The 27,026-nt window shown below is 43.7% G+C and overlaps 1 protein-coding gene across 3 annotated transcripts in view; it reads right to left on the bottom strand.

The window, feature by feature from the left end:
- Positions 1-4,497: 4,497 nt before the first annotated feature.
- nusap1 (nucleolar and spindle associated protein 1) overlaps positions 4,498-27,026 on the bottom strand; it is a 35,529-nt gene continuing 13,000 nt past the window's right edge. Inside the window, exons 2-12 of one of the 3 annotated variants that reach the window (XM_068039712.1) lie at positions 26,400-26,468; positions 24,871-25,053; positions 24,542-24,737; positions 23,535-23,663; positions 20,548-20,660; positions 16,827-16,892; positions 15,054-15,232; positions 13,700-13,893; positions 10,441-10,545; positions 8,322-8,436; positions 4,498-6,547 (exon numbers count right to left, since the gene is read on the bottom strand). In XM_068039712.1, the coding sequence (XP_067895813.1) occupies positions 6,460-6,547; positions 8,322-8,436; positions 10,441-10,545; positions 13,700-13,893; positions 15,054-15,232; positions 16,827-16,892; positions 20,548-20,660; positions 23,535-23,663; positions 24,542-24,737; positions 24,871-25,053; positions 26,400-26,468 (1,437 nt within the window). In that variant the 3' untranslated portion in view covers positions 4,498-6,459. The remainder of the gene's footprint in view (positions 6,548-8,321; positions 8,437-10,440; positions 10,546-13,699; positions 13,894-15,053; positions 15,233-16,826; positions 16,893-20,547; positions 20,661-23,534; positions 23,664-24,541; positions 24,738-24,870; positions 25,054-26,399; positions 26,469-27,026) is intronic. The other 2 variants (XM_068039713.1, XM_068039714.1) reach the window with 2 other exon arrangements.

Below are 27,026 nucleotides of genomic sequence, written 5' to 3'. Positions count from 1 at the left end.
CTTTTACAGTTCCACAAAAATGAGCTTCCTAGGGCCCCCCCCCAAAAGAATTTCCTCAAAACCCAGCCCTTTGATCAAGTTTTTGTCCTTAATAGCTCCTCCTTTGCCTCAGTACTATTTTACCTATTGCCATGTAGTTTTCGTTTGAGGCGAGTCAGATGTGTGGTTTGGATAAGGTGGCATAATTATGAGCTGATACACACAGACAAGGGCATTTTTAACGGGTCGAGAAGTAGGCAGGGTAGTTCTGATGAAAGGTCACCGACCTGAAACGTTAACTTTGCTTCTCTCTCCACAGATGCTGCCAGACTTGCTGAGTATTTCCCGCATCTGCAGTATTTTGCTATTATTGATAACAATTGATTAAAACCCCAATTAACTAATTAATAAGTAGAGTAACTAAACCAGAGGGAGGAGATTACTGTATTTAGTTAGTATTTAATATTTATAGTAGGAATCTAGCACTAGGGACCATATAGTTAATTATAACAATTTAGTAAGGATTTAATAAGTATTATCTATTTTAAATTAATTTATTAATTAGTGCTAGAAATGTCAGTTAGAGGGGTGAAGTGCTTCACCTGTGAGATGTGGGCGGTCCGTGACGCTTCCAGCATTCCGGACGACTACATCTGCAGGAAGTGTACCCAGTTGCAGCTCCTCACAGACCGCATGGATCGGCTGGAGCAGCAACTGGATGCACTTAGGAGCATGCAGGTGGCAGAAAGTGTCATAGACAGGAGTTTTAGAGAAGTGGTTACACCCAAGGTGCAGGCAGATAGATGGGTGACCGCTAGAAGTGGCAGGCAGTCAGTGCAGGAATCCCCTGTGGCTATCCCCCTCTCTAACATGTATACCGTTTTGGATACTGTTGGGGGGGATGGCCTATCAGGGGAAAACAGCAGCAGCCAGAGTAGTGGCACCACGGCTGGCACTGTTGTTCAGCAGGGAGGGACAAAGCACAGAAGAGCAATAGTTATAGGGGACTCGTCAGGGACACAGATCGGCGCTTCTGTGGACGTGAAAGAGACTCCAGGATGGTATGTTGCCTCCCTGGTGCCAGGATCAAGGATGTCTCTGAACGGACAGGGGGCATTCTGAAGGGGGAGGGTGAACAGCCAGAGGTTGTGGTACACATCGGTACCAAGGACATAGGCAGGAAGATTGACGAGGTCCTGCAGGGGAAGTTAGGTAGAAAGTTAAAAGACAGGACCTCTAGGGTTGTAATCTCGGGATTACTCCCTGTGCCACGTGCCAGTGAGGCAAGAAATAGGAAGATAGTGCAGCTAAACATGTGGCTGAACAGCTGGTGTAGAAGGGAGGGTTTCAGATATCTGGACCATTGGGATCTCTTCAGGGACAGATGGGACCTGTACAAGAAGGACGGGTTGCATCTAAATTGGAGGGGCACAAATATCCTGGCTGCGAGGTTTGCTAGTGTCACTCGGGAGGGTTTAAACGAGTGTGGCAGGGGGGTGGGAACCAGAGCAGTAGGAGAGCAAGTGAAATAAATGAGGCGGAACTAGTAAATAAGGCCAGTAAGACTAAGAGGAAGAGCAGGCAGGGAGATGTTGCGGAGCACCATGGGACTGGTGGTCTGAAGTGCATTTGTTTCAATGCGAGAAGTATAACAGGTAAGGCAGATGAACTTAGAGCTTGGATTAGTACTTGGAACTATGATGTTGTTGCTATTACAGAGACTTGGTTGAGGGAAGGACAGGATTGGCAGCTAAATGTTTCAGGATTTAGAAGCTTCAGGCGGGATAGAGGGGGATGTAAAAGGGGTGGAGGAGTTACATTACTGGTTAAGGAGAATATCACAGCTGTACTGCGGGAGGACACCTCGAAGGGGTCATGCAGCGAGGCAATATGGGTGGAGCTCAGGAATAGGAAGGGTGCAGTCACGATGTTCTACAGGCTTCCCAACAACCAGCGGGAGGTAGAGGAGCAGATATGTAGACAGATTTTGGAAAGATATAAAGGTAACAGGGTTGTAGTGGTGGGTGATTTTAACTTCCCCTATATTGACTGGGACTCACTTAGTGTTAGGGGCTTGGATGGGGCAGAATTTGTAAGGGGCAGAATTTGTAAGGAGCATCCAGGAGGGCTTCTTGAAACAATATGTAGATAGTCCAACTAGGGAAGGGGCTGTACTGGACCTGGCATTGGGGAATGAGCCCAGACAGGTGGTCGAAGTTTCAGTAGGGAAGCATTTCGGGAGCAATGACCATAATTCCATAAGTTTTAAGGTACTTGTGGATAAGGATAAGAGTAGTCCTCGGGTGAAGGTGCTAAATTGGGGGAAGGTTAATTATAACAATATTAGGCAGGAACTGAAGAATTTAGATTGGGGGCGGCTGTTTGAGGGTAAATTAACATCTGACATGTGGGAGTCTTTCAAACGTCAGTTGATTAGAATCCAGGACCGGCATGTTCCTGTGAGGAAGAAGGATAAGTTTGGCAAGTTTCGGGAACCTTGGATAACGTGGTCCCAGAGGACTGGAGAATAGCCAATGTTGTTCCTTTGTTTAAGAAGGGTAGCAAGGATAATCCAGGAAATTATAGGCTGGTGAGCTTTACGTCAGTGGTAGGGAAATTATTAGAGAGGATTCTTCGGGACAGGATTTACTCCCATTTGGAAACAAACAAACTTATTAGCGAGAGGCAACATGGTTATGTGAAAGGGAGGTCGTGTCTCACTAATTTGATTGAGTTTTTTGAGGAAGTGACAAAGATAATTGATGAAGGAAGTGCAGTGGATGTTATCTATATGGACTTCAGTAAAGCCTTTGACAAGGTTCCTCATGGCAGACTGATACAAAAGGTGAAGTCACATGGGATCAGAGGTGAGCTGGCAAGATGGATACAGAACTGGCTCAGTCATAGAAGACAGAGGGTAGCAGTGGAAGGGTGCTTTTCTGAATGGAGGGATGTGACTAGTGGTGATCCGCAGGGATCAGTGCTGGGACCTTTGCTGTTTGGAGTATATATAAATGATTGAGGAAAATGTAGCTGGTCTGATTAGTAAGTTTGCGGACGACACAAAGGTTGGAGGAGTTGCGGGTAGTGTTGAGGATTGTCAGAGGATACAGCAGGATATAGATCAGTTGGAGACTTGGGTGGAGAAATGGCAGATGGAGTTTAATCTGGACAAATGTGAGGTAATGCATTTTGGAAGGTCTAATGCAGGTAGGAAGTATACAGTAAATGGCAGAACCCTTAGGAGTATTGACAGGCAGAGAGATCTGGGCGTACAGGTCCACAGGTCACTGAAAGTGGCAACGCAGGTGGATAAGGTAGTCAAGAAGACATACGGTATGCTTGCCTTCATCGGTCGGGGCATAGAGTATAAAAATTGGCAAGTTATGCTGCAGCTGTACAGAACTTTAGTTAGGCCACACTTAGAATATTGCATGCAATTCTGGTCTCCACACTACCAGAAGGACGTGGAGGCTTTGGAGAGGGTACAGAAGAGGTTTACCAGGATGTTGCCTGGTCTGGAGGGCATTAGCTATGAGGAGAGGTTGGATAAACTCGGATTGTTTTCACTGGAACGACGGAGGTGGAGGGGCGACATGATAGAGGTTTACAAAGTTACGAGCGGCATGGACAGTGGATAGTCAGAAGCTTTTTCCCAGGGTGGAAGAGTCAGTTACTCGGGTACATAGGATTAAGGTGAGAGGGGCAAAGTTTAGAGGGGATGTGCGAGGCAAGTTCTTTACACAGAGAGTGGTGAGTGCCTGGAACTTGCTGCTGGGGGAGGTGGTGGAAGCAGGTACGATAGCGACATTTAAGAGGCATCTTGACAAATACATGAATAGGATGGGAATAGAGGGATACGGTCCCCGGAAGTGCAGAAGGTTTTTGTTTAGGCAGGCATCAAGATCGGCACAGGCTTGGAGGGCCGAATGGCCTGTTCCTGTGCTGTACTGTTTGTTATTGTAGACAGGGTAGTGCATGTGGTGGGCTTGAGGCAATCGATCAAGTAGTCTCCTGTCACATTAAGGTCAGTGGTCGCTTCTACAAGATTCTCCTCCACTTGGTCTTTATGGCTGTTCAGGATCTTCCTTCTCCAGGACCTCAATGATGAGGCCTCTTTATAAGTTAAAATTGTGCAGTATGCCGTATACTGCCACAATCCTCGACACCCCAGCTGGACTGAAGTACAGGATAGCAGCAGACAGATCCAGGTATCAGAAGTGTACCCTCAGAATCACAGTAGTGGGCTTTGGTGTCAGAAATGTCTTGTTTTAGTGGTGCTCAGCTGGTGTCCAGAGATTAGCTACTTGTAATCTCTAGGATCTATCCTAACACTTGCCTTTCTGATTTAAAGAATGATGGCATGTGGACTGCAATAAAATGAAGGCATGGTGGCAGCTGCCAGGACAGTGATTTACTTAGTGTTACTGGTCATGAAGTTGGATATTGAGTGTGTGCAATCCTGTGCTATTATAGGAGATGGGATTGATAGAGTAACAAAGTGAAGAAATCCAGCTCTCAATTAGCAAAGTAAGTTTTATTTTAACAATTTTCATCCTATCTTACAAAAACTTTAATTACAATGCAAAAACAACTACGGCATAGTTTTTCTTCAAAAGTTTTCAAAAAAGGGACAGGAAAACATCAGCTGCCAAGGAAGAACTTCAAAGTTGTACTTTCCCCATATTCACCCCTTCCAGTTAACTGGTTACTCACTTCCCTGAAGGTGCTGTTTTGTGTGAACCCACAGTGTTGAGCTTTGACAGGACAGTCAAGGAGGGCACCACCAACAGGCCTGATCTTTTCCGCACCCGATATCCACACAACCAGGTGTGGGAAGTTGGAATTTATTTTAAAAACCTTCTCAATAGCCTGACCACAGGCAGGGACAGCTTTTAATGATCAGGATGTACTTAAAATGAAAGGCAAAATACCATTGATATTAAAAATCTGAAACAAACACAAAATGCTGGAAATACTCAGGTCAGGCAGCATCGGTGGAGAGATGTTGCCTGATCTGAATGCTTCTAGCATTTTCTATTTATATATTTCATACTGAGTGGCTTTGTGATAAAAATCTACCACAACAGCAGCAAGTTTGATGTTTATTAGGGCACCGTTCCAACAGAATATGAAAGAAAATACAGCCCTAAACATGTCCATAACAGCTCAAGTTCTGGTCTCTGATCTAAAAGAACAAGTGGTGCACTTGACGTGTTCAGTCCCCATTCCTTTACAGAATTAAGAATTTTCACAGGAACATAAGTGAAACAGGGTGGATTAAAGGAATATGCAAAGTACCTTAACTGTAGGAAAGGCATCTCTACACTGTTTAAAAAAAGTTTCAGCTTTCTACAGAAAGCTCTAAAGGAAACAAGATTAGCACATGCAATCGAACAGAAACAGGACACAATATATACAAAAAGCAGTGGCAAACTGCTGCAATTGGGATTGGGTAACAAGACTCGCATGTTTGTTTGTTTGTGTGTGTGGGGGGGGGGGGGGGGGGGGGTGGTGGTTCAGTGAGCCCAGCCAGGAGGATCTTATTGGCTCAGTAAAGATTTTAAAGGTGAAAAAAAATCAGCACCCCAAACCACTGTACCATCCAGTCTCCCTCCTCCTTTCCATCCCCTAGCCCCAGCTAATTATTTTTGCAAATAAACAAAGCAGGAAGTCTACAGGCGGCACTGCAGTTCCTTGGGAAGCAAATTAAGCTTTTTGCACATTATAAACAAAGAAATACCACTGAACTAGGGCTTTCTAGACTAGGATGTGATTAAAGCTTCAACAAAGCAAGGAAAAGATGGACAGTAAAGAGGCAAATATTCAAATACAAGAATGAGACAGAATGCTCTTAGCTAAACATAGAAGTGCTTCAATCAGTGTCCTGCCAGTTAGAGTTTGAAGGGCCTTTAATACAGATTTTACTACTGGAGGCAGCCCAAGGTCTTCAAAAGTAGAAAGCAAACATTTAAAAGCAGGTAATCAAGTAAACAGACAACAGGAAAATACACAGATCTTCGAGCAAGGATGTATCCTAAATAAACTCATGCTGATACAGGTGATGGAATCCAGTGCTGGAGAGTTGGAATCATTGCTTCACAGTGTTACACACTCAGGTATAGTAAGCTTCACATCACTAGGGTTTCCTGTATGCAGCAATGAGGCATTTCCACTTCCCACACAGGCCATCACTTGACCCAAGCTTCAGCACTTGATTCAACAAGAAAATAAAACCAAACGTAGAACCCCCAGGTTTTCAAATAAAAAATGATATTATGGTGTAAGGAAATTACTGAATGATAGCATCAATTTGTGTTGCTTCAGGAAGACATATTTGACTGCAAAGTTATTCAATTTCAAGGTTGAAATCACATGAACACACACACAGGAAAAAGCTAGATTAAAATATGGGAATATTCAACCAAAACATGAAAAATGGCAAGTAGTAGAGCGGGCAGTGCACAGCATTGGTTTCTTTCACGCCATGACCAGTCCTCGCCTTGCTCCCATCAGGTTGTTCTTTCTCTCGTTCCGTTTTTCCACAAGCTTTTCCCGTCGGCTCTCCCTGTAATGAAACAGCTTTAGTTAAAATCCCCAACAGTTAACACAGGCTTCAAATCTATGCTCCAGCAAAAGCAGGTTGAGCCGTGCAGGCCACAATGGCTCAGCTATTAAAGATGGAATAATATGTCTCTCGGTCCCTGGGCTAAGTGGGGCGGTGGGATGGGGAAACGTGTCAAGGATCACATTCTGATCATTATCCAAAGAACATATGTATTAGGAGTAGGCTATTTGACCCCTCGAGCCTGCTTGGTCATTCTAGAAGATCATGGCTGATCTGACAAATACATGAATAGGAAGGGAATAGAGGGATATGGGCCCCGGAAGTGCAGAAGGTGTTAGGTTTAGGCAGGCATCAAGATTGGCACAGGCTTGGAGGGCCAAATGGCCTGTTCCTGTGCTGTACTGTTCTTTGTTTGTGGACACAACTCCACTTTCCTGCTTACCCAGATACTCTTTGACCTCCTTGTTTGTCAAGAATCAGTCTACCTCTGCCTTAAAAACAAACATTCATTGACCCTTCCTCCACTGCTCTCCAGGGAAGAGAATTCCGCAGACTCCTGACTCTCAAAAGATTTCTCCTCATCTGTCTTAAATGGGAAATCCCTTATTTTTAAACTGTGTCCCCTAGTTTTAGTCTCTCCCACAAGGGGAATCATCCTTTCAACACCCATCCTGTTAAGTCCCCTTCGGATCTTATGTTTCAACAAGATTACCTCTCATCCTTCTAAACTCCAATGAATATAGACCCAACCTGTCCAACCTTGCTTCCTTCTCTGAACTGCTTCCAATGCAATTATATTCTTTAAGTAAGGAGACCAAAACTGTACACAATACTCTAGATGTGGTCTCACCAATGCCCTGTACAACTGCAGCAAAATACCTCTACTTTTATGTTCCATTCCCTTGCAATAAAATGTCAACATTGCATTTGCCTTCCTAATCACTTGCTGTACTTGCATACTAACTTGTTGCCTTTAGTGGACTAGGACACCCAGATCCCTCTGCATCTCAGAGTTCTGCAGTTCAATGACCCTTGCTGTGTAGTACATGTGAATGTAGAGTGAACATTGTGTGCAGCTGTGATTTCTCCCACAGTTGAATAGCCTGCCACACATACAGGAAGACATTGCATTGAACAGTAACTGCCACCTATGGAATTGCACAGCTGGCAAGAAGCTAACACCTACTGGTGAGAATGGGAATTGTCAGGAAAAGGAATCTCCTTCTGCCACCCTAAAACAAAAAATGTTTCAAACTTCTAACTAAAAGAACAGAATATTAAGACACCAACTGACAGTGCGACTGAAAAACACATTAAACTGCTTTGTGAGCTGCACTGTCTCTTCTGTTGTTTTCCAGTGGATACTACAACAGACATGAATTACCCAGCTGACTACTAATTGAAATGCTGAATCAATATGTCTCTGTCCCTTATTTCTCCAGATTATCCTCCAGGTAGCCGAGAACACTCCAGGGTTTGCCTTGTGAGGCAAGCCACCCCCCCTGATGAGCCCAAAGTCAGGAATGTTAACTCTGTACACACACAGAATCCTTTCACTTATCTCTGAGAAGCCCCAGTTGAGGTCTGAAATTCATGTATTTTTCTGCCCTGTTCAGAGTTTGTTCCTACGCCAATATGTATCCTGACCTCACAAAACACTCATCAGAAATCAACGGCAAGGGTCCACACACCTTGTTTACCAGATTCTAAATGCAGTACATCAAACTAAAACACTGGTACATGGATTGGAGGCCTAACGGAGAGAACACCTCACCTGGTCTGTAACTTCAGCTGCTTTGGATCCTTTTTGTGAGAACAGGCACTTGTATTCAGGATTTTATTTTGAGCCATCTTGTTCTCTTTCGTCTCCTCCCAATTTTTCAGCTTCCCTACAAAGCAAAATGAGTCATTAGGTAGAGCAGGTCAGTGGTGATTCAGGACTGTTCAAGTGGAGTTGCAATCCAAATTAAAAACAAAGTTAACTGTGAACCCATGAAAACAACTCATGGAACGCTATCACATTCAAAAAATGGGGGCTCCTTGGTCTCAGCAAGGTCATTTCCTCCCCCTCCCAGTTCTGGTCCATTCAGACAGGTGAATAAACTGCACCCAAGCCTCTGTCAATCTGACTAGAGCACAGAAGCATTGTGTGGGGATGAGTCGAGTCACACCCACTCCTTCTGTTGGAAGAATATAATTCAGATCACTACTTTCCTACCCACAATTGGGGATCAACACTATATTAAGCCCGTAGGGGTTGAAGTGCATCATGTTACTCCACAGACCTGAGTAGTTCTAGCGAGACCCAAAGTGAATGTCAGTGAGTAGGTGTTGCTTATTGGCAGCATTGATGGCTCCTTCCATCACTTCATTAAAGATTGGAGGAGGCTGATAGGAATTAGATTTATCTTGCTTTTTGCCAATAAGACATACCTGGGCAACTTTTCATTTCATTGAGTTGATGACCGTATCATAGCTGTACTGGAACAGCTTGGCTGGGGAGTGGTTTGCTCTGGTGCACAGTTCTTTAGTACCACAGCCAGGATTATCAGGGCCTTTAGCCTTTCTGTATCTAGTGTGCTTAGCTGCTTCTCATTGTCAGGTGAAACAACCCAAATTGGCTGGACACTGGTATCCACAATGGAAGGGACCTCAGGAAGAGGTCGAGTAAGATCATCCACTTAGCACTTTGAACTGAAGATGCTCATAATGCATCAGCCTCGTCTCTTGCACACACATTGCTGGGCTCCACCATGGTTTTGGTTGAAGATATTCATGGACAATCCTTTGTTCTTGCTGTCAGTGACACAATCTACTTAAGGGCTGCAGTTCCCCAAAGTGCCTTCAGGTTACTGGAATTTAAGCAGCTAAAACCGTGCATCCCAACAGCACAAAAGGATTGGTCAGCTGTTTGTCATTATCAGAACTAGGATCTCACAGCCCTTTAGGGCACTACTTGCAGAACTGCCTGGACTTGGGTGGGAAGAACCCCAGCCCAGTGAGAGGCTGCTGAAAAATACATGTGGGCATCAAGTGAAAACAAGATTAGGCTTGGCCAGTATTACTGTGGGTGCATAATGTGTTGACATTCACCATCTAGGAATCATACATAAAGAATGGCCACTTGTTTGAGGGACCAGAGGGCTGCCAACACCTGCAGATTTCAAGCCCAGCAAAAATAGGCAGTCTCCATAGCAGGAGGGTGAAATCCTCAATGAAATGGTAATATTAACCCTGTACAAATTGTTGCTTAGACTATTAGTTAAATCACAGAAGGGAGCCATTCGGCACATCAACCCTATAGCAGCTCTGAAAGAGCTATCCAATTATTCCCACAACCCTGCTCTTTCCATATAGCGCAAAAAACTTGTTAGATTATGTCCAAAATAAGGCTCCTTACTTTAAGAAAGTCAAGGCCAGAAGAAATTTACTAAGATGATTGCGGGATAACAGTCTTCAGTTTTGAGAGACTAGAGATATCCTTTTCAATAGAACAGGTTTAGAGGTGATAGAGATAAATATTCATAATTAAAGAGGGCTCAAATCTGGAAAAACCTTTTCATTGGTGGGTGATTGAGTAACCAGAGAGGGCATAACTATATCACCAAAAGAACAAATTAAGATGTTAGGAGGGTTAATAGATGGAATATCCCATCAGAAACAGGGGTGGAAGCAGAATACATGATAGCTTTTAAAAGGGAAGTGGATTACAAGATAATTTTAATCGGGTAATAGCATTAAATGCATTGCTTTTTCAGAGAATTGGCATGGGCATGATAGGCAAAGTGACATTCTTTGCTGTAAAATTCTAGGATTTTAACTTTGCCAATACTCGTACTTTGACCTGACAGACTAAACTTTGCCAAAGTGCAGTTGAAGCGATGCACACTGACCTTTGTGTGGCTTGTATGGAAGAGGGCGAGACAAGCTTGCCTGCAGGTTGAACTTTTTGTTAGTTCCAGGAGTAGTGATGCCAGAGAACCGGTATGGAGTAACCACTGAAACCAGGAAATATCAGTGAGACCATGAAAAACAAAGTAAAATTAAATTGTTCAGTGCCCTGCCCCATCCACCCTCTGCAGCTAATAGATTCATTTTACGAGAAGTCTTGTGCTCTGGTTAACTCAAGAATTGGACAGATAGAAATCTCTTCATTATTCCAAAGTGCAGAAAAATCCCAGTGTCTATAGAGTGGCAGGTTCTCCCATCGAGTGTAGCTAAGGTTTTTCCTCCCTGCACCACCCTTACCGTAGTACTTTCAGGGGAGGACTATCTATAGCTTGGGTAGGGTCCAGTGGGTACTAGCAGCTCTCACATACCCTTTTTGGGCAAATTAAGAGTCAGCAGGTGGAGAACATCACAGTCAAGTTTGATTGTTTACCCAATGAGCCAGAGGGTAATTGTAGCATTCCAAATGTATCAACTAACTCAGCAGGGGCTTGTGATTTCATAGGAACAGGAGTAGGCTGCTCAATATACCCAATATACACAAGATTTGGTTATACCCAATATACACAAGACTTCAAGCAGGCAGAAAGCCAGACAGGGTGGGTTAGTTGAAGACACGTGCTTCAACACTACTTTGGGGTGTTGCTTGGAGATGCACCCAGTCAAATGACAGGCCCCAGTCAGGCAGACTAATAAATTCAAGTGCAACTATTCAATAGAAAATAGGGAATTCACAGAAACACAGAGAAAGTTGTCTAGAGTTGGTATAAACTCCTCCCACCCCACAAAAAAGTAACAGTTTTAAATTTGCCATTTGTTAATTTGACCTTGTATCCCTTGATCTTCTTACAATTTAACATTTTCAGCTTGGAAGCAATTTTACAGGTTTATCTTTTCCAAGTCTAGAAAAATCACCTCACAAACATCTTCTCATATCTTGGTGCACACAAAACAATTTGATAATTATGCTCTTGGAACATAGGTAAAGAAGCCAGCTATTTAAGCCACTCCCCCACCACTGCTTTAAGCCTGTTCCACTATTCAATGTGATCATGGTGAAACGGTGCCCTAACTCCATATATCCACCTTCGGGTTATCAAAAATCTATCAGTCTCAAATATAAAATTATGAATTTGACCTAACATCAATTGCTGCTGTATCTCTATGACTATGACTTCTACCATCCTTTGCATATAAAAGTATTTCCCAACTTCACTGCTGGAAGATCTGGCTCTAACTTTTAGGCTGCATGCCCTAGTTTTTCTCTATCTACCCTATCATTTGTCCTTAATATCTTGGAAACTTCAATCAAATCACCCCTTAATCTTCTAAATTCCAGGGACTATAACCCTATTTTGTGTAATCTCACCTTGTCATTTAACCCAGAGTGTCCAGGTATCATTCTGGTGAATCTGCATTACACTCCCAGGGCAATATGTCCTTCTGAAGGTGTGTTGCACAGAACTGCTCACAGTACTCCAAGTGTGGTCTAATCAGGGCTTTGTATAGCTGAAGCATGGCTTCTACCCCCTTGTATTCTAGTCCTTTAGATATAAAGGCCAGCATTCCATTAGCCTTTTTGATTATTTTCTGTACCCCTTCATGACATTTTAATGATCTATGTATCTGGATCTCCAAGTCTCTTCGGACCTCCACTGATCCTAGCTTTTCTCAATTTAGAAAGTGCCCTATTCTACCCTATTAGGTCCAAGGTGCACAACCTAACACTTGCTTACATTGAAATCCATTGGTCACCTTTTCTATTAATATGTGTCATTTTATGCTACAACCTTACAATTTGCCCTATCTTTGTGTCATCAGCAAACTTGGATATGTGGTTTACTATCCCTTCATGTAAATTGTTAATAAATACAGTGAGGCCCCAACACAGATTGCTGCTGAACATCACAAGTCACATCCTGCCAATTAATTAGAGTATCTGCCCATTATCCCTAATCTCCGTCTCCTGCCTCTCAGCCAATTTCCTAACTGGGTCAATAATTTGCCTTCAGTTGCAGGAGTTTCAACTTTAACTCTTATTAGGAACTTTATCAAATGCCTTCTGGAAGTCCATATAAATAACATTCATAGACATTCCCGCTGTCCACTACTTTAGTCACCTCTTCAAAAATTCAATCAGGTTTGTCAGGCGTGACCCTTTACAAATCCATATTGTCTCTCTCTGATCAGCTGAAAGTTTTCACGGTGTTCAATCACCCTATCCTTAATTATAGACTCTAGCAATTTCCTGACAATAGACGTTAAGCTAACTGGTCTATAATTCCTTCATTTCCCTATTTCATCTTTCTTAAAATAGTGAGTGACATGTGCACTGACTTGTACTCTGTTAAAAAGGTTAACATTCTATTGGCCTTATTGATTAATGCTCTGTGTTGCTTGGTCAAGTCTATGAAGACACCAATGTCTATTACAACTTCATCCTTTGTAATTCCAACACAATTAGCGGACAGGTGTTATACATGTGCAGTACTTCAGATTTCATCTGCCATTATTCTATCTGTTTACATACTTGGTCTGACTCATTGTCATTGTTGCTTCTTCTGCTTCCACTGCCCTTTCCAATTTGACAGCATCTGGATATTTGACCAGTTTGCATCGAGTTTGAGTCCAGGTCCTCAATTAAAAAGTAGCAGTCCCAACACCAATCTCGGACACCACATCAAGTTCTCCCATTCACCATCCCCACTGTCCACTGCCCCCCAAAACCCCTACTTATATAACACCTTAAACAAGCTCTCTATTTCCTATGTTCACCAACTTCTTATCCATTCCCAGAGTTTACCATGAATCCAACAGCTTTGAGTTTAAATAATAGCCTTTCTTATGAAACTTCTTCTAAAAGTCTAGTCTATGTCTACAAGCTTTCCATTATCCAAGTGAGATGTCAGTTCTTCAAAAAAAAACTTCAAGAATGGTCAAACAGGATCTCTTTCTCCTTCTGAAAGCACAGTGACAACTGCTTATTTGGCTATTGAGCACATTTATGCCTGGTAATCAGTTCCATTATTTTACACGTTCCAGGTGGATCGCTACCAAAAGGAGCCATTGGTCACCAGGAACTGGCCTTGTAACTACTATAGGGCTCACACATCATTGGGATTTCAATTGATCATGGGTGCCAGATAACTAGCACTGCTAAGGTGTAGCATACAAAAACAAACTGGGACACTACTGAAGCAGTACCTTTAGTCTGAGCAGGGTTAGTAGTGCTGGTGTCTGTTGGTTTCTGGCCTATAGATTTCTTGCGTCCAGCTGGTTTGACTTTTTTCACTTCTTCAGTGCCTGGGATACTGGACATTTCTGTGTAGGGTGACTTCCGGGTTGGAGTCTTCGTTGCAGCCCATTTGTTATCATTGTCCTTGGTAGTATCTGTAAACCTGTACATGATAATGGATAATTAAATCTACACACACATATGTGCGGTGGGGAAGGAGGAGTGTTGAAAAAAAACAATGAGCCAGAAAGAGAAAAGTAGAGGAGCAATAGCATTGAAAAATTAGCACATTCATTATTTTGGCAATGTACCTCCACTCCAACTGTAGAGCGTTGCACTCACATTAAGTACAGCGATTGAAAATACAATAACACAACCTGAAGAGTTATAAAAATGGACTTGTCCTTTTAAAAAGTGGACAATGTGCTTCAAAATGGCCAAAGGTCAAAAGACCTGGCCTTGTATATTCAAATGGTCTTACTGTCTAGCAAGGACAGAAGGATACATTCCAAAGCTAAGAGTTGTCAGTTATACCCATCAAACGACATTTTTGAACTGAATGGGTTCTTCTGAAACAAAGGTGGGAAGTAGCCACAGGGAGGAAGAACTACGTCTCCCAACAGAGGCAATATGTGAGACTTTTAGCTTAAAAAGTATTCTCGAGAGAGAGAGAGAGAGAGAGAGAGAGAGAGAAATCAGGACAAAACATCACTATAGCCTGCCCAGCTGGGAGAAAATCCAGCAGTTCCCTGCTGTGATCCCGTCTTCAGACTGAAATTTCAACCAGAGAAATCTACAAACAACTCGGGTCTGCAACCTTAAAGAGAAATTGACCTCCAAGAAGATTCAACAGGTTTATTGTGAACCCCACAACTCTACCTCACTTCAAACCACTTACCCCTTTTCCTCTCTGTCCCTTCTTGTGTGCATGAGCGTGTGGGTGCGGTTGCAACCATTTTGGGAGTGCATAGTTGCTCAATAAATAGTTAATCTTCTGTTTTAAATTTACAAGGAAACTGGTCACTGTCTGTTTATTTGACAAATAAAACACAGAGGGGTTAAAACCCTAATAACAAAAACACTTGCTGCGCTCATGTGGGAGCTGAACAGTGGGGGGCCATCCACATCCCTCACCATGTAGCTGCAATAATAGGTTTCCACTTCATACATTTTCTATTCCTTAAAGTTTACAAAAACAGGTAGGCTACTAAATTGGCACAATATTCAAGGACAAAAGATGAACAGAAATGGATTTGAAATCAGAATAACTTAGTAGTCAGCTCAAAGCTTCCTCTAGATCTCGGAAGTGATTGAGGACATTACCTGACATTCATTTTGGTGACAGAGTACACAGAAGGTTTGAAGACTAATTTTTCATTCAAGGTGACTGCAGCAGCAGAGCTACGCGGTGATCTACGCCGGTTGGCAGGTGTGGAAAATTGGGCAATTTTTGATGTCTGATGCATTGGGCTCTTCAGATTTTGTGGTTCATTCACTGATTTCTGAGAGAGAGAGAGAGAGAGAGAGAGAGAGAGAGAGAGAGAGGGAATTATACAAACCTACTTACATAACTTATAAAAGTATGAAACACAAAGTTGCACCCCCATTAAACTAGCACCAGATACAATTTTGAATCAGGTACAGTTTCTGTTCCTACCTATAGGATTTATTGGAGTTGAAGACTGGGCACTGGAGACGATGTTCCAACAGAAAAAGAAGCATTGTAGAACTAGGTGGACTTGCATCTCTTCCATTCACCAACCACCCTCCACCCCCGTCACCACTCAGCCAGAAAACTAAATCAAACAAACAGTCTCACAACCCCACTGGAAGGTCACAAGTGACCTAACAGGGAATTCAAGTCGCACCTAAACGGCACATTTGAACCCTTTACAATGTCTGCACTTCCACTACCTAATAATTTTACGGCTGTGTTTGCTGACAACCCAACACCAGGTGGTGCAGTACATGCGCAAATGCAGCCTCTTCCACAAACATCAGTGTCTGCGACATTCAGACATCTGCCAGGATTAAAGATGGCACTGCTCAATTTATCACAGAAAAACAAGACGGAACTCTAGTATGATACTGCTATTGAAATTTGGAATGTAAAGCAACTTTCTATGGTTGGTAAAGTCAACATTTACACGGTGAAGTTTATAGAGGAAATAACTGTGAATTACTGTCCCCCACCGCCCCCATTCCACAATCTCCCATTTTCCCAATCCACACATTCACACTTGCTACAGCCTCCCTCGGCCGCTCGCTCCAGACCTTGCCACTGCTCCCCCACTTCCCCTCGGCCGATTGTTCCCCGCTCCTCGCCCACCCCCCCCACCCCCCCCCCCCACCAGCCCGCTCTCCGGCCGCTCGCACCTCACTCCCCCCCACCAGCCGCTCGCTGCCCACTCTTCCCCCCCCCCCCCACTTCAAAAGCTAGCTCTAGGCCGCGCCACTTCCCTCCTCTCGGCCACTCGTTTCTACATTGTCCCATCACCCCTCATGGCCCGCCTTGCTTCTTCAGGCAGCGGGTGAGGAACGATCAAACATGCAAGCAAGTGGCCGAGGGGAGGGAAGTGGCATGGCCTGGAGCTAGGGCGGGGAGTGGGGAGCGATTGGTTGGAGAGCGGGATGGGGTGGGGGAAGTGGCCGGAGAGCTGGGGGTGGGGGAACCGAGAAACAGGGAGCGGGCGGCCGGAGAGTTGGGGGAAGTGCAGTCAGTGGGGGAGAAAGCGTTGAGGCCCGGAGCAAGTGACCGAAGGGGGAGAGCGGCCAGTGGGGTGGGAGAGAGTAGCTGAGTGGGGTGGGAAGAGAGTAGCTGATGATGTTTTCCCATGCATGTGCCAATTAGTCCCGACAAGTGGGAAGCTGCACATGCGCAGCATTTCACTGAGCACAGGAGACGGTATGTGCATGTGTGCAGCTTGGAGCATTCTGATGACGTTGGTGGGCCACTGCGTTGTCAGGAGTCACTTTGTAATTTTAATGGGAGTTATATGTGGTTTTTAGTCAATGCAATATAACATTTTTAATTGTTTTTTTTTAGTACTGGGAGAATTTAATGGAGTAGATTTTCAATTTCATAATCCTTCTTACCTTCGTATTGCTGCCTGGAAGCTTTATTTCAGGTGCCTTCTGAGGGAGAGAGTTTTCAGCCAACATCTAAAATAAACAGTAAATCAGCTCAATCTACTTCAGAAGGCAGCAAACATTTAAGTAACAAGGTCAAGTCTGCATTAACACCTTATACTGGGTCAACTACTATACAGCAGTCAAGTGACATTAACTCCTTAAAGAAAATTCTAAAATTCTTCAAATAATTAATCCATACTTTGAAGATTTCATATTATGACAGGAAGAGGTAAATTAATATGAAATCTAGCCATGTGTTCAGTGGATTTCACTAGAGTAGCGGGAGAGTGATCTTGATGTACAGATACATATAGGGTAAAAGGTGGGAAAGGCCAGGAGCACAAATGGAATTCTGGGCCATCGAATATGAAAGTAAAGAGGCAATGAGGAATTTGTACAAAATATTGGTTAGCCTTGGTATACTGTGTGCAGCTTTGGATACTCCATCATAGAAAAGACATTGGAGTCTTGGAAAAAGGTGCAGAGATTGACTAGTAGAAGGTGTCCATGAAGACCCTGCCAGTTCTTTTGAGGAGCAATCCAGTTAGTGCCATTCCCCTGCCCTTTTCCCCATATTCCTTCAATATCTTCAAGTATTTGTCCAATTCTATTTTGAAAGATACTTTTGAATCTTTTTCCACACCTTGTCAGGCAGTGCATACTAAATCCTAATCAGCACCTTTTGAAAGACCGTATACACATACAAAAACTGCACAGTCCTCATCCACCCTCTATTACCTCATCAAAAAATAAACTCAAATCAAACAAACACAATTTTCCTTTTAGTCCAGACATGTCTAAGTGGCTGTTAATTTTCTCCTGGATTATTGTTTCTGAAAAGCTTCTCCAGCACCGATGTTAAACTGGTTTATTCTTGCTGGGCTTATTCTTCTCCATTCTTTTGAATGAGGGTGTAACATTTGCAATCCTCCAGTCACAAGTAGGAGCAGAAGTAGACCATGTGGCCCATCGCGCTTGCTCCGCCATTCAATATGATCATGGCTGATCTTGGGCTTCAATTCCACTTTCCTGCCCACTCCCCATATCCCTCGATTCCCCGTGAGACCAAAACTCTATCTATCCCAGCCTTAAATGTATTCAACAATGCAGCATCCACAACCCTCTGGGGTAGAGAATTCCAAAGATTTACAACCCTTTGAGTGAAGTAATTTCTCCTCATCTCAGTCCTGAATGATTGGCCCCTTATCCTGAGACTGTGTTCCCGTGTTCTAGATTCCTTGACCAGTGGGAACAATCTCTCAGCTTCTACTCTATCAAGCCCTTTCAGAATCTTGTATGTCTCAATTCAATTACTTCTCATTCTTCTAAACTCCAGAGAATATAGGCCCAATTTACTCAGCCTCTCATCATAGGACAACCCCCTCATCCCAGGAACCAATTTAGTAAATCTTCGCTGCATTGCCTCCAGTGCAAGTATATCCTTTCTTAAATGTGGAGGGGCGGCACAGTGGTTAGCACCGCAGCCTCACAGCTCCAGCGACCCGGGTTCAATTCTGGGTACTGCCTGTGTGGAGTTTGCAAGTTCTCCCTGTGTCTGCGTGGGTTTTCTCCGGGTGCTCCAGTTTCCTCCCACAAGCCAAAAGGCTGCAGGTTGATGGGTAAATTGGCCATTATAAATTGCCCCTAGTATAGGTAGGTGGTAGGGAAGTATAGGGACAGGTGGGGATGTGATAGGAACATGGAATTAGTGTAGGATTAGTATAAATGGGTGGTTGATGGTCGGCACAGACTCGGTGGGCCGAAGGGCCTGTTTCAGTGCTGTATCTCTAAACTAAACTAAAACTGCACACAGTATTCCAGGTGCAGTCTCAGCAAAGCCTTGTACAATTTTAGTAAGACTTCTTTATTCCTGGACTCCAATCCCCTTGTCCTCTGACATCACCCCTGTACCTAAGGAGGATTCGAAGATTGTGGCCAGCACCTCCTCAATTTCTACCCTTACTTCCCTCAGCAACCTTGGATGCATCCCATCCAGACTGGGTGATATGTCCACTTTAAGTACTGCCAGCCTTTCCAGTACCTCCTTTTTACCTATTTAAAAAAAAAATCTCATCCAATAACCCAGCTTAATTTACTGGAGCTTTGGCAAAGCCTTCTTCCTTGATAAACACCAATTTCAAGTACTCATTTAGTGCCTTCTGCCTCACCAATAGACCTCCATTTTTGTCCCTAATTAGGGCTATTGCTCCTCTGCCAATATTCACCGTTAAATATTATGAAACTTATAAAGTTACTGATGTATTCTGTGGTTCAGAGATGTGATAGAAATATTCAAAATTATGGGATGGTAAACAGTGAAAGTATTTCTACTGGTTGATACATCAGTAACACGTTGGTATAAATGTAGAGTGAGTACTAGAAGCAGAGGGGAAGGGGAGAAGAATTTTTTGCACGCTAAAGCATTATTACAATATGGAACATGCTGAAGCAGAATCAATCTGAACATTTAAGAGGGAATGAGAATTAAATTATTAAAGATTTGGGGAAAGAGCAGTGAAATGGAGGTCAATAGCCTCAATGTGGAACTGGCATCAGCACTGTGGGGCCAGTGGGTTCCTTAGATGCCAAGATGTGCAATTTTAATTTTCTATAACACTAATTCTAAATTAGATACCATAGAGATGATGAAAAGTCAGTATGAAAACTAACTCATCAATTTAAATTTATTAAATCTTTGTACCCAGGGCTATTAACAGCTAAAATGCTTCACACAGGAGAAGAGAATGCAAACTGTATATGAACCAGGTGAATGAAAAGTAGATGCTGAAAAATTTGAAAAAGTTTTTGAAAGCAGATAGGGAAGTAATAAAGAGGAAGGGTTTAAAGAGGCAGTCGCAGTGAAGAGGGCTGTGGAGTGATGTGAACGGGACAGAAGAGTTGGAAATAGAAATGTATCAGAGGCAGCAATCTTCCTGTTTCTTGCAGGTTGCTATCAGTCATATTCTGTAGCACTGTGGGTTAGTGCAATGCAATCCTGGAAAAGTGAAAAATCCCAAATCTGGTGTACAATTTCATAAATTACAGCTGCTTTCTTGGATTATGTCAGAACAGTGTTCTGACAGTGTTAGCAGGTTATTTGCCCACAGAAGGCATCATCAAACCCAATTACCCAACATTTACAAGCTCATTTCCCACCAGTGGTCATTGTACAGAGATCAGCAGCAGGAACTCTAGGTGAGTGGGGAAATGGAGACCATCTGAAGTAGCCTTGCTGAGATCAGACAACACTGCACTGAGCAAGAAGGGAACCCGGTCCTTTTGGTCTGTACAGCTAGGTGCCACACAACATGACACACTTACTTAGCTACTAAAATAGAATTTCAAGTACAGTAAAGATCTGAAAAAACTAAACCAAAAAGATCCTGAAACTTTTGTACTTCTATTTGACCTCCAGGAGTAAGGGGACAGCACACTCAGTTGGGAATTTATTTTACAACATATGGATTATTTTCCTACATGGTACGACTTGCATGGACACACCTGCTGACTGCACACAGAAACTCGAGCATGCGCTGCATAAAATTGTCCACTGATAGAAACTACTAATGTTTTAGATGGGCGCAAGCAATGACTCCCTCGTTAGGAGGGCACTACAGATTATTAATGAGAGCTTGTGGATTGTGCATATGACTAAAGATGTCAATCTGTGTAATTCTAGACTTACCTTCACCTGTTTGATAGAATTACCAAAAGCTTCAATGCGTTTCCTTTTCCGTTCAACATACAAGTCAATTGACTCCATCTTGTTGAAATTAGCTTGATGAATCTTTTTCCAGTCTAGAAATATCAAATACCACACTGTATTAACACATGGATCTCAATCCCAAATATCACAGCATTATCAAAACGAGGATTGAAGAATTCCAATTATCGCACTGAATTAGTAACACACTGACCCCATGAGGGTCTTATGTGGCACCTTATCACAGGCCTTCTGGAAATCCGTGTATATCACATACACTGCATTGCCCTAGTCTACTCTGTTACTTCTTTGAAGAATTCAGTACGATTCTTAAACACAACCTTTTTAAAATTATATTCTTTGTCTCTAGATATTTAGTTATTTCATCTTTTAGCAAAGATTCTAGTGTCTTTCCTACCACTAACTTGAAGCTAGTTGATCGATAGCAGGTTGTCCAACATACGGCCCATGGGCCAGGAAATGGCCCACCAAAGGTTTCCATCCAGCTGCAGATGTAAACTGTACGGGGGTCGGTCCTCATCCTCGCCAGGGGTCCATGACATTTGATGAGAAATTTCTCTCTCTTCTTCCATGACCTGCTTTTAAAAAAGATCGCAAGTGTCCGTTTCACAGCTGCTGACATCAGGAACAGCGATTTCCCAACTTCAGACAGATTTGGGATTTTCTGGCGGGCTTATAAGAAACCCCAAATCTGTCTGCAGTTGGGAAACCGCTGTTCCTGATGTCAGCAGCTGGCAGCTGGGAAACTGACAATTGGGATTTTTTTTTAAAACAATCAACCATCTGGCTGAGCGTTCTGCTCTCTGCAACTGTTCAAAAGGAGGAGAGAGGGAAGGGGGAGGGTGAGAGAGAAGGAGAGATGGAGAAGGAGAGGCGGGGGGAGGGGGGTGGGAAGAGGGAGAGATGGAGGAGGAGAGGCGGGGGGAGAGGGGTGGGAAGAGGGAGAGATGGAGAAGGAGGGGTAGGGGGAGGAGAGGGGGAGGCAGGCTGTGGTGGTGGGGGGTGGGGGGAAAAAGAGACGAGGAGAGGCTGGGGTGGGGGGGAAAAAGAGACGAGGAGAGTCTGGGGTGGGGGGGAAAAAGAGACGAGGAGAGTCTGGGGTGGGGGGGAAAAGGAGACAAGGAGAGTCTGGGGGGGGAAAGGAGACAAGGAGAGTCTGGGGGGGGAAAGGAGACAAGGAGAGTCTGGGGGGGGAAAGGAGACAAGGAGAGTCTGGGGGGGGAAAGGAGACAAGGAGAGTCTGGGGGGGGAAAGGAGACAAGGAGAGTCTGGGGGGGGGAAAGGAGACAAGGAGAGTCTGGGGGGGGGAAAGGAGACAAGGAGAGTCTGGGGGGGGGAAAGGAGACAAGGAGAGTCTGGGGGGGGAAAGGAGACAAGGAGAGTCTGGGGGGGGAAAGGAGACAAGGAGAGTCTGGGGGGGGAAAGGAGACAAGGAGAGTCTGGGGGGGGAAAGGAGACAAGGAGAGTCTGGGGGGGGAAAGGAGACAAGGAGAGTCTGGGGGGGGAAAGGAGACAAGGAGAGTCTGGGGGGGGAAAGGAGACAAGGAGAGTCTGGGGGGGGAAAAGGAGACAAGGAGAGTCTGGGGGGGGAAAAGGAGACAAGGAGAGTCTGGGGGGGAAAGGAGACAAGGAGAGTCTGGGGGGGGGGGCGGGGACGAGGAGGAGAGGCTGGGGGGGGGGCGGGGACGAGGAGGAGAGGCTGGGGGGGGCGGGGACGAGGAGGAGAGGCTGGGGGGGGGGTGGGGACGAGGAGGAGAGGCTGGGGGAGGCGGGGACGAGGAGGAGAGGCTGGGGGGGGGGCGGGGACGAGGAGGAGAGGTGGGGGGGGCGGGGACGAGGAGGAGAGGCTGGGGGGGGGGTGGCGGGGACGAGGAGGAGAGGCTGGGGGGCGGGGACGAGGAGGAGAGGCTGGGGGGGGGGGGGGGGACGAGGAGGAGGGGCTGGGGGGGTGGAAAGAGAGAGGAGAGGGGGGGGCGGCGGGGGGAAAAATGAGAGGAAGATGAGGGAGACGGACTGACCGACCAAGCGATGAAGCAAGATCACTCCTGACACAATTACATCTATCCGGATTACTCTGCATCGCTACAAGTGTGCAAACAAACACTGGCATTTTATTGCTTGCACAAGTAGCAAGGTGTCTCACTAAAATCAATGTCCAACATATTGACGAGAAAGTAAGTCAATTAATTCATCTTCTCATTTCAAGCTTCTTCACAAAAGTGTACATTTGTTGTTGTTTTCATTACTAGCAAGATAAATTTTTAATGCCTTTATCTTTCCAAAATTGTCTCACCAGCCCCCTAAACTAGACAAGAAATGCAATGTGCCCCCCCCCCCCCCCCCACCATGCGAAAAGACTGGACAACCCTGGTCTTTAGGTTTATCTCCCTTTATGAAGATAGGATTTACATTTGCTGTTCACTACACCTGTATCACTATTTCCTATATCTACTGATGTGTTATACATTGATTCTAATCCCTCCGCTATCTCCTCCCTAGTTTCTTGCAGTTTCCATGGGTGCAATCCATCTCGCCCCAGTGTTTTGTCATTACGTTTGGCTAGTGCCTCCTTTTCCTTTCTAACTGAAATATTATATATGCCTCCTGGTTTCTACTACAGTAATTTCCTCATTAGTAGCTACTTCAATAAAAACAATGCATTACAAGTTGACTGATACATGTTGGAGTTCTCACTCAAATTTACTAAAAGATATTTGTCATTAAGGTGAGGGGTTGTCAGTAAAGGGAACTGGGAGATCGTCTTCTCTTTGCATTTAGTGTCAGCATTCCCAGCAGTTACACCACAGATTGTCATATCTTGTATTTAATCTTAACATTTGCACAGAAAGGCATCTCGCATTGCTTTTCCAGCCTATATTGCTGTTTACAATGTCCCAATATCAAACTACATCTTTGCTTTACACAAAGACAATCGCATATATTCTTACCAGGAGTGACATGGTTTAATCCAGTTTTTCCAACTGCAACGGGAGACTTGAATCCAGGTTTTCTGGCCGCTCCAACAAAACGTGGAATTTTCCCACTTGGGAAGGCAGTTTTCGATTGAGCCGCAGTTCCTAAAGTAAAGACAGGATCAATAACTAAGCACTTCTAAGATTTTTTGATCAGCATCTCCCAACTATTCCCACTTTGGAAGCTAGACTTATTACAGAAGAAACAAATGAGATTGCTGACAGCACTCAGCACAACTGGAACTCAGTTGTAATTTTAAGGTGGTGTGCACAGCTTCTGGACTCCAGAAGGGCTAATTTCACAAATTGTTAACCTTGCAGCTAAACAAATTGCTTGAATTTGATCGAACAGTTCTCAAACTGTTCTACTTTCTCCCCTCTTCAGACAAGCATCACAACCAAACCCAAACCCATCATTCACATAGCATATGATTGTAGGGCAAGTGGTACAGCCTTCTCAAATTAAAAAAAATCAGGCTATACTGCTGGCTATCTCAGTGTGGCTACGTGGCCATGAAATTCACCTACCCAGGGGTTCACATGTCATGTCACCTTCAACAAAGGGCAATCCAAACATATATATACATCCCAATAAGGATCACTGGCTGATCCTTTTCGCTCTAGCCCCGGATTCTGATACCATAGAGACCAGCGCACTGAATACAAAGTAAAGATCAAATTTGGGAAATTTTGGCTGTTTCTGAATTCGGAGCTGCCTGGAAATGTGCAAGGACCAAGTGCTTCCACCTTCAAGTAAAGCTGAAGGGTGCATATTTTAATTTACTTTGTATGACCAAAATCAGCTGATGAAAATATTTTTGGTTCTACACACCGGGATTTTAAATTCACTTGAGTAGATTCAGTTTCTTTAAAATAAAAGCAGTATCAAATGGTCAATAGCTATCCATTCCAACATATTAATTATATCCCAAAGAATCTTTTGAGCATGCATGTGATGAGGTTAAATAATTGCCCAGAATTACCTTTAGATGTACTGGCTGCTCTCTCAGGTGATAAATGTGTACACTGGGTCACAGCAGCATTTCCATCAACCACACTTCCTGTACTTTCAGCCCCAGTTTCTGTAGAATGCTCAAATTCTGCACGGCGTTTTCTTTGTCTCCTCTTGGAGTCTGACCCCTCTGTGTTTTGGCACTTTTCTGAATGAGGTGAAGGCTCCTACACAAGTATTTCATAATATAAAAGTATTTAAAATACCTTGGAACAGAATCGTAACAGATAAAATTCCATGTTAGATAGGTCAGAGTGTAAACTCGTGCAGATAGTAATTCAGCAGTAGCAATGCTTATACCATTGAAGACTGCTCATTTTCAGAGACTGTGATGGCCCGCAGGTGAACAGATTCATTCTGATTTCTGTTCTGCTCTCCCTCGCTTTTATTGGGCAACCTCTCTTTGCGCCGCCGTTTAGTCACATTAGAGTCTTTTCCCTTTTCCAGCTCAGCTGTATTACATTTATTCACTTCTTCAGTAGCCTGCAAACAAAACATCAGCATAAAATCTAGAAATGCTTCAGCAACACAAACCAGTCTTGCTTTATAAGCAGGGAAAGTCCCTTGTGCTGCATGACAACATTCAAATGTGGCAGGTTTCACATCCTATTCACTAAAACCAAGGGCCACATGCAGCCTCTCCTCAGTTTAACTGCTGCTACATTCACTGGACCTCTATTCACTACCCATCTAACTATAAAAGGTCACATCTTCAGTTTTGTTACTTCACCTCATACAACTCAGTGAGAACACAAGCTATCATTAGGAAGCATCAGCATCTACAGAGCAAGAGTTCCGTGTAGATCACATATTGTCCTGATACAATTCCTACCAAAAATAAGCAGAAAGACTAGAATGTGGACTCTCACCAAGCAACATATGTAGGTAAACCGGTGTTTTTTAAAAAATTCTTTCATAGAATGTGAGCGTCACTGGCAAGGCCAGCATCTGTTGCCCATCCCCAATCACAACACATATAACACACATCAGTAGGTTTTTAGAAACAGGGCTAACCCTACCAATTTAGCATTCTATACTTTCAATATTAGATTGTTAGAGACATTGGGCTTCTCACTCTCTTATTACTGTATGTTCAATACACCTGAAAGACATCGAGCAGAGATGGCAAAATCTCAAACATAAAATTGGCAAAGCTTTGACTAAATCCTTCCATATCTAACGTAAAACAACTATCTGCACTGTTCCAGTAAGTTGTTATACTCACCCTTTAAAAGTGCGACACTAACTGCACTGCTTGAAACTAATCTATTCACATGCCTGAGGCAAAAAGAATGCTGCAAATCTTGCAAAAAACTGAGAATCTCTATTGGTTAATTGCATCACAGGATCTGTAACATTATTTTTACATTTATGTGTCAACTGGTTAAGCTGAAAAAAAGTCGGACCGTCACCTTCTCTGGACCTAGCCCTATCCAGATTGGTGGTTCACCCAGAGAAAGTGGAATGTAGGGCCATTTAGCCCCTCAGTCCTGTTCCTCCAGGATGGAGTCAGAAAGCACTGTTCAAGAATAAAATTAAAGCCATTTCTTCCAATTCTGGCCTTGTGTATCCCTGATTGGCAGCCGTGTCTTTAGCTATCGAGGCCCTAAGCTCTGCAATTCCCTACCTAGATCTCTCCACTTCTCTGCTTCTTTAAGACGTTCCTTAAAATCCACCTCTTTGACCAAAGCTTTTGGTCATTTGCCTTAATATCTCCTTATTTGGCTGTGTCAAATCTTGTTTCATAACGCTCCTGTGATGCACCTTGGGACGTATTACTATGTTAACATACTCACAAATATTGTTGTTTACTCTTAGTTTGTTCGTACCTTCAGAGCAGCATCGCCTTTTTGCTCTTGTTGGAAATATTCTTGCAAGCTTTTCAATAACTTATCAGCCTGTGTTTAAAAAAAGTGGATAAGACAAAGAACAGAGATATCAGACAACTTCAGGAGAAACCTGCATATTTTTATGAACACATTCATGACAACAACCATATGTGGTGTTTGCAGACAATGCTCTTTAGAACAAGTTGCACACAAACTTAAAACACCAGGTCTTGTCACTTACAGTCTAAAACGTCAACACGGTTTGGGCTGACCTGTTTACTTAATTTGTTTTTGTAACTTTAATCGAAACAGAAAAATTCACAGGAGACCATTCGGCCCATCGTGTCCGTGCCAGCCAAAAAGTTATCTAGCCTAATCCCACTTTCCAACTCAGTCTGTAGCCCTTTAGTTTACGGCACCTCAAGTGCAAATCCAGGTGAGTTTTTTTTTTAATGTCATGAGGGGATCTGCCTCTACCACGCTTTCAGGCAGTACATTCCAGACCCCCAACAACCTCTGGGTGAAAACGATCACTCCTTAACTCCAGTCTAATCCTTCTACCAATGGTTTTAAATCTATGCCTCCTATCCACTATCTAGGCCCCTCATAATTTTATGCACCTCAGAT

The sequence above is a fragment of the Heterodontus francisci genome, chromosome 9 (genome assembly GCF_036365525.1).
Source record: "Heterodontus francisci isolate sHetFra1 chromosome 9, sHetFra1.hap1, whole genome shotgun sequence".
In the NCBI taxonomy this organism is placed as follows: Eukaryota; Metazoa; Chordata; class Chondrichthyes; order Heterodontiformes; family Heterodontidae; genus Heterodontus; species Heterodontus francisci.
The sequence above is the reverse complement of the archived record's forward strand: the minus strand, read 5'-3'. Positions and strand labels throughout refer to the sequence as shown.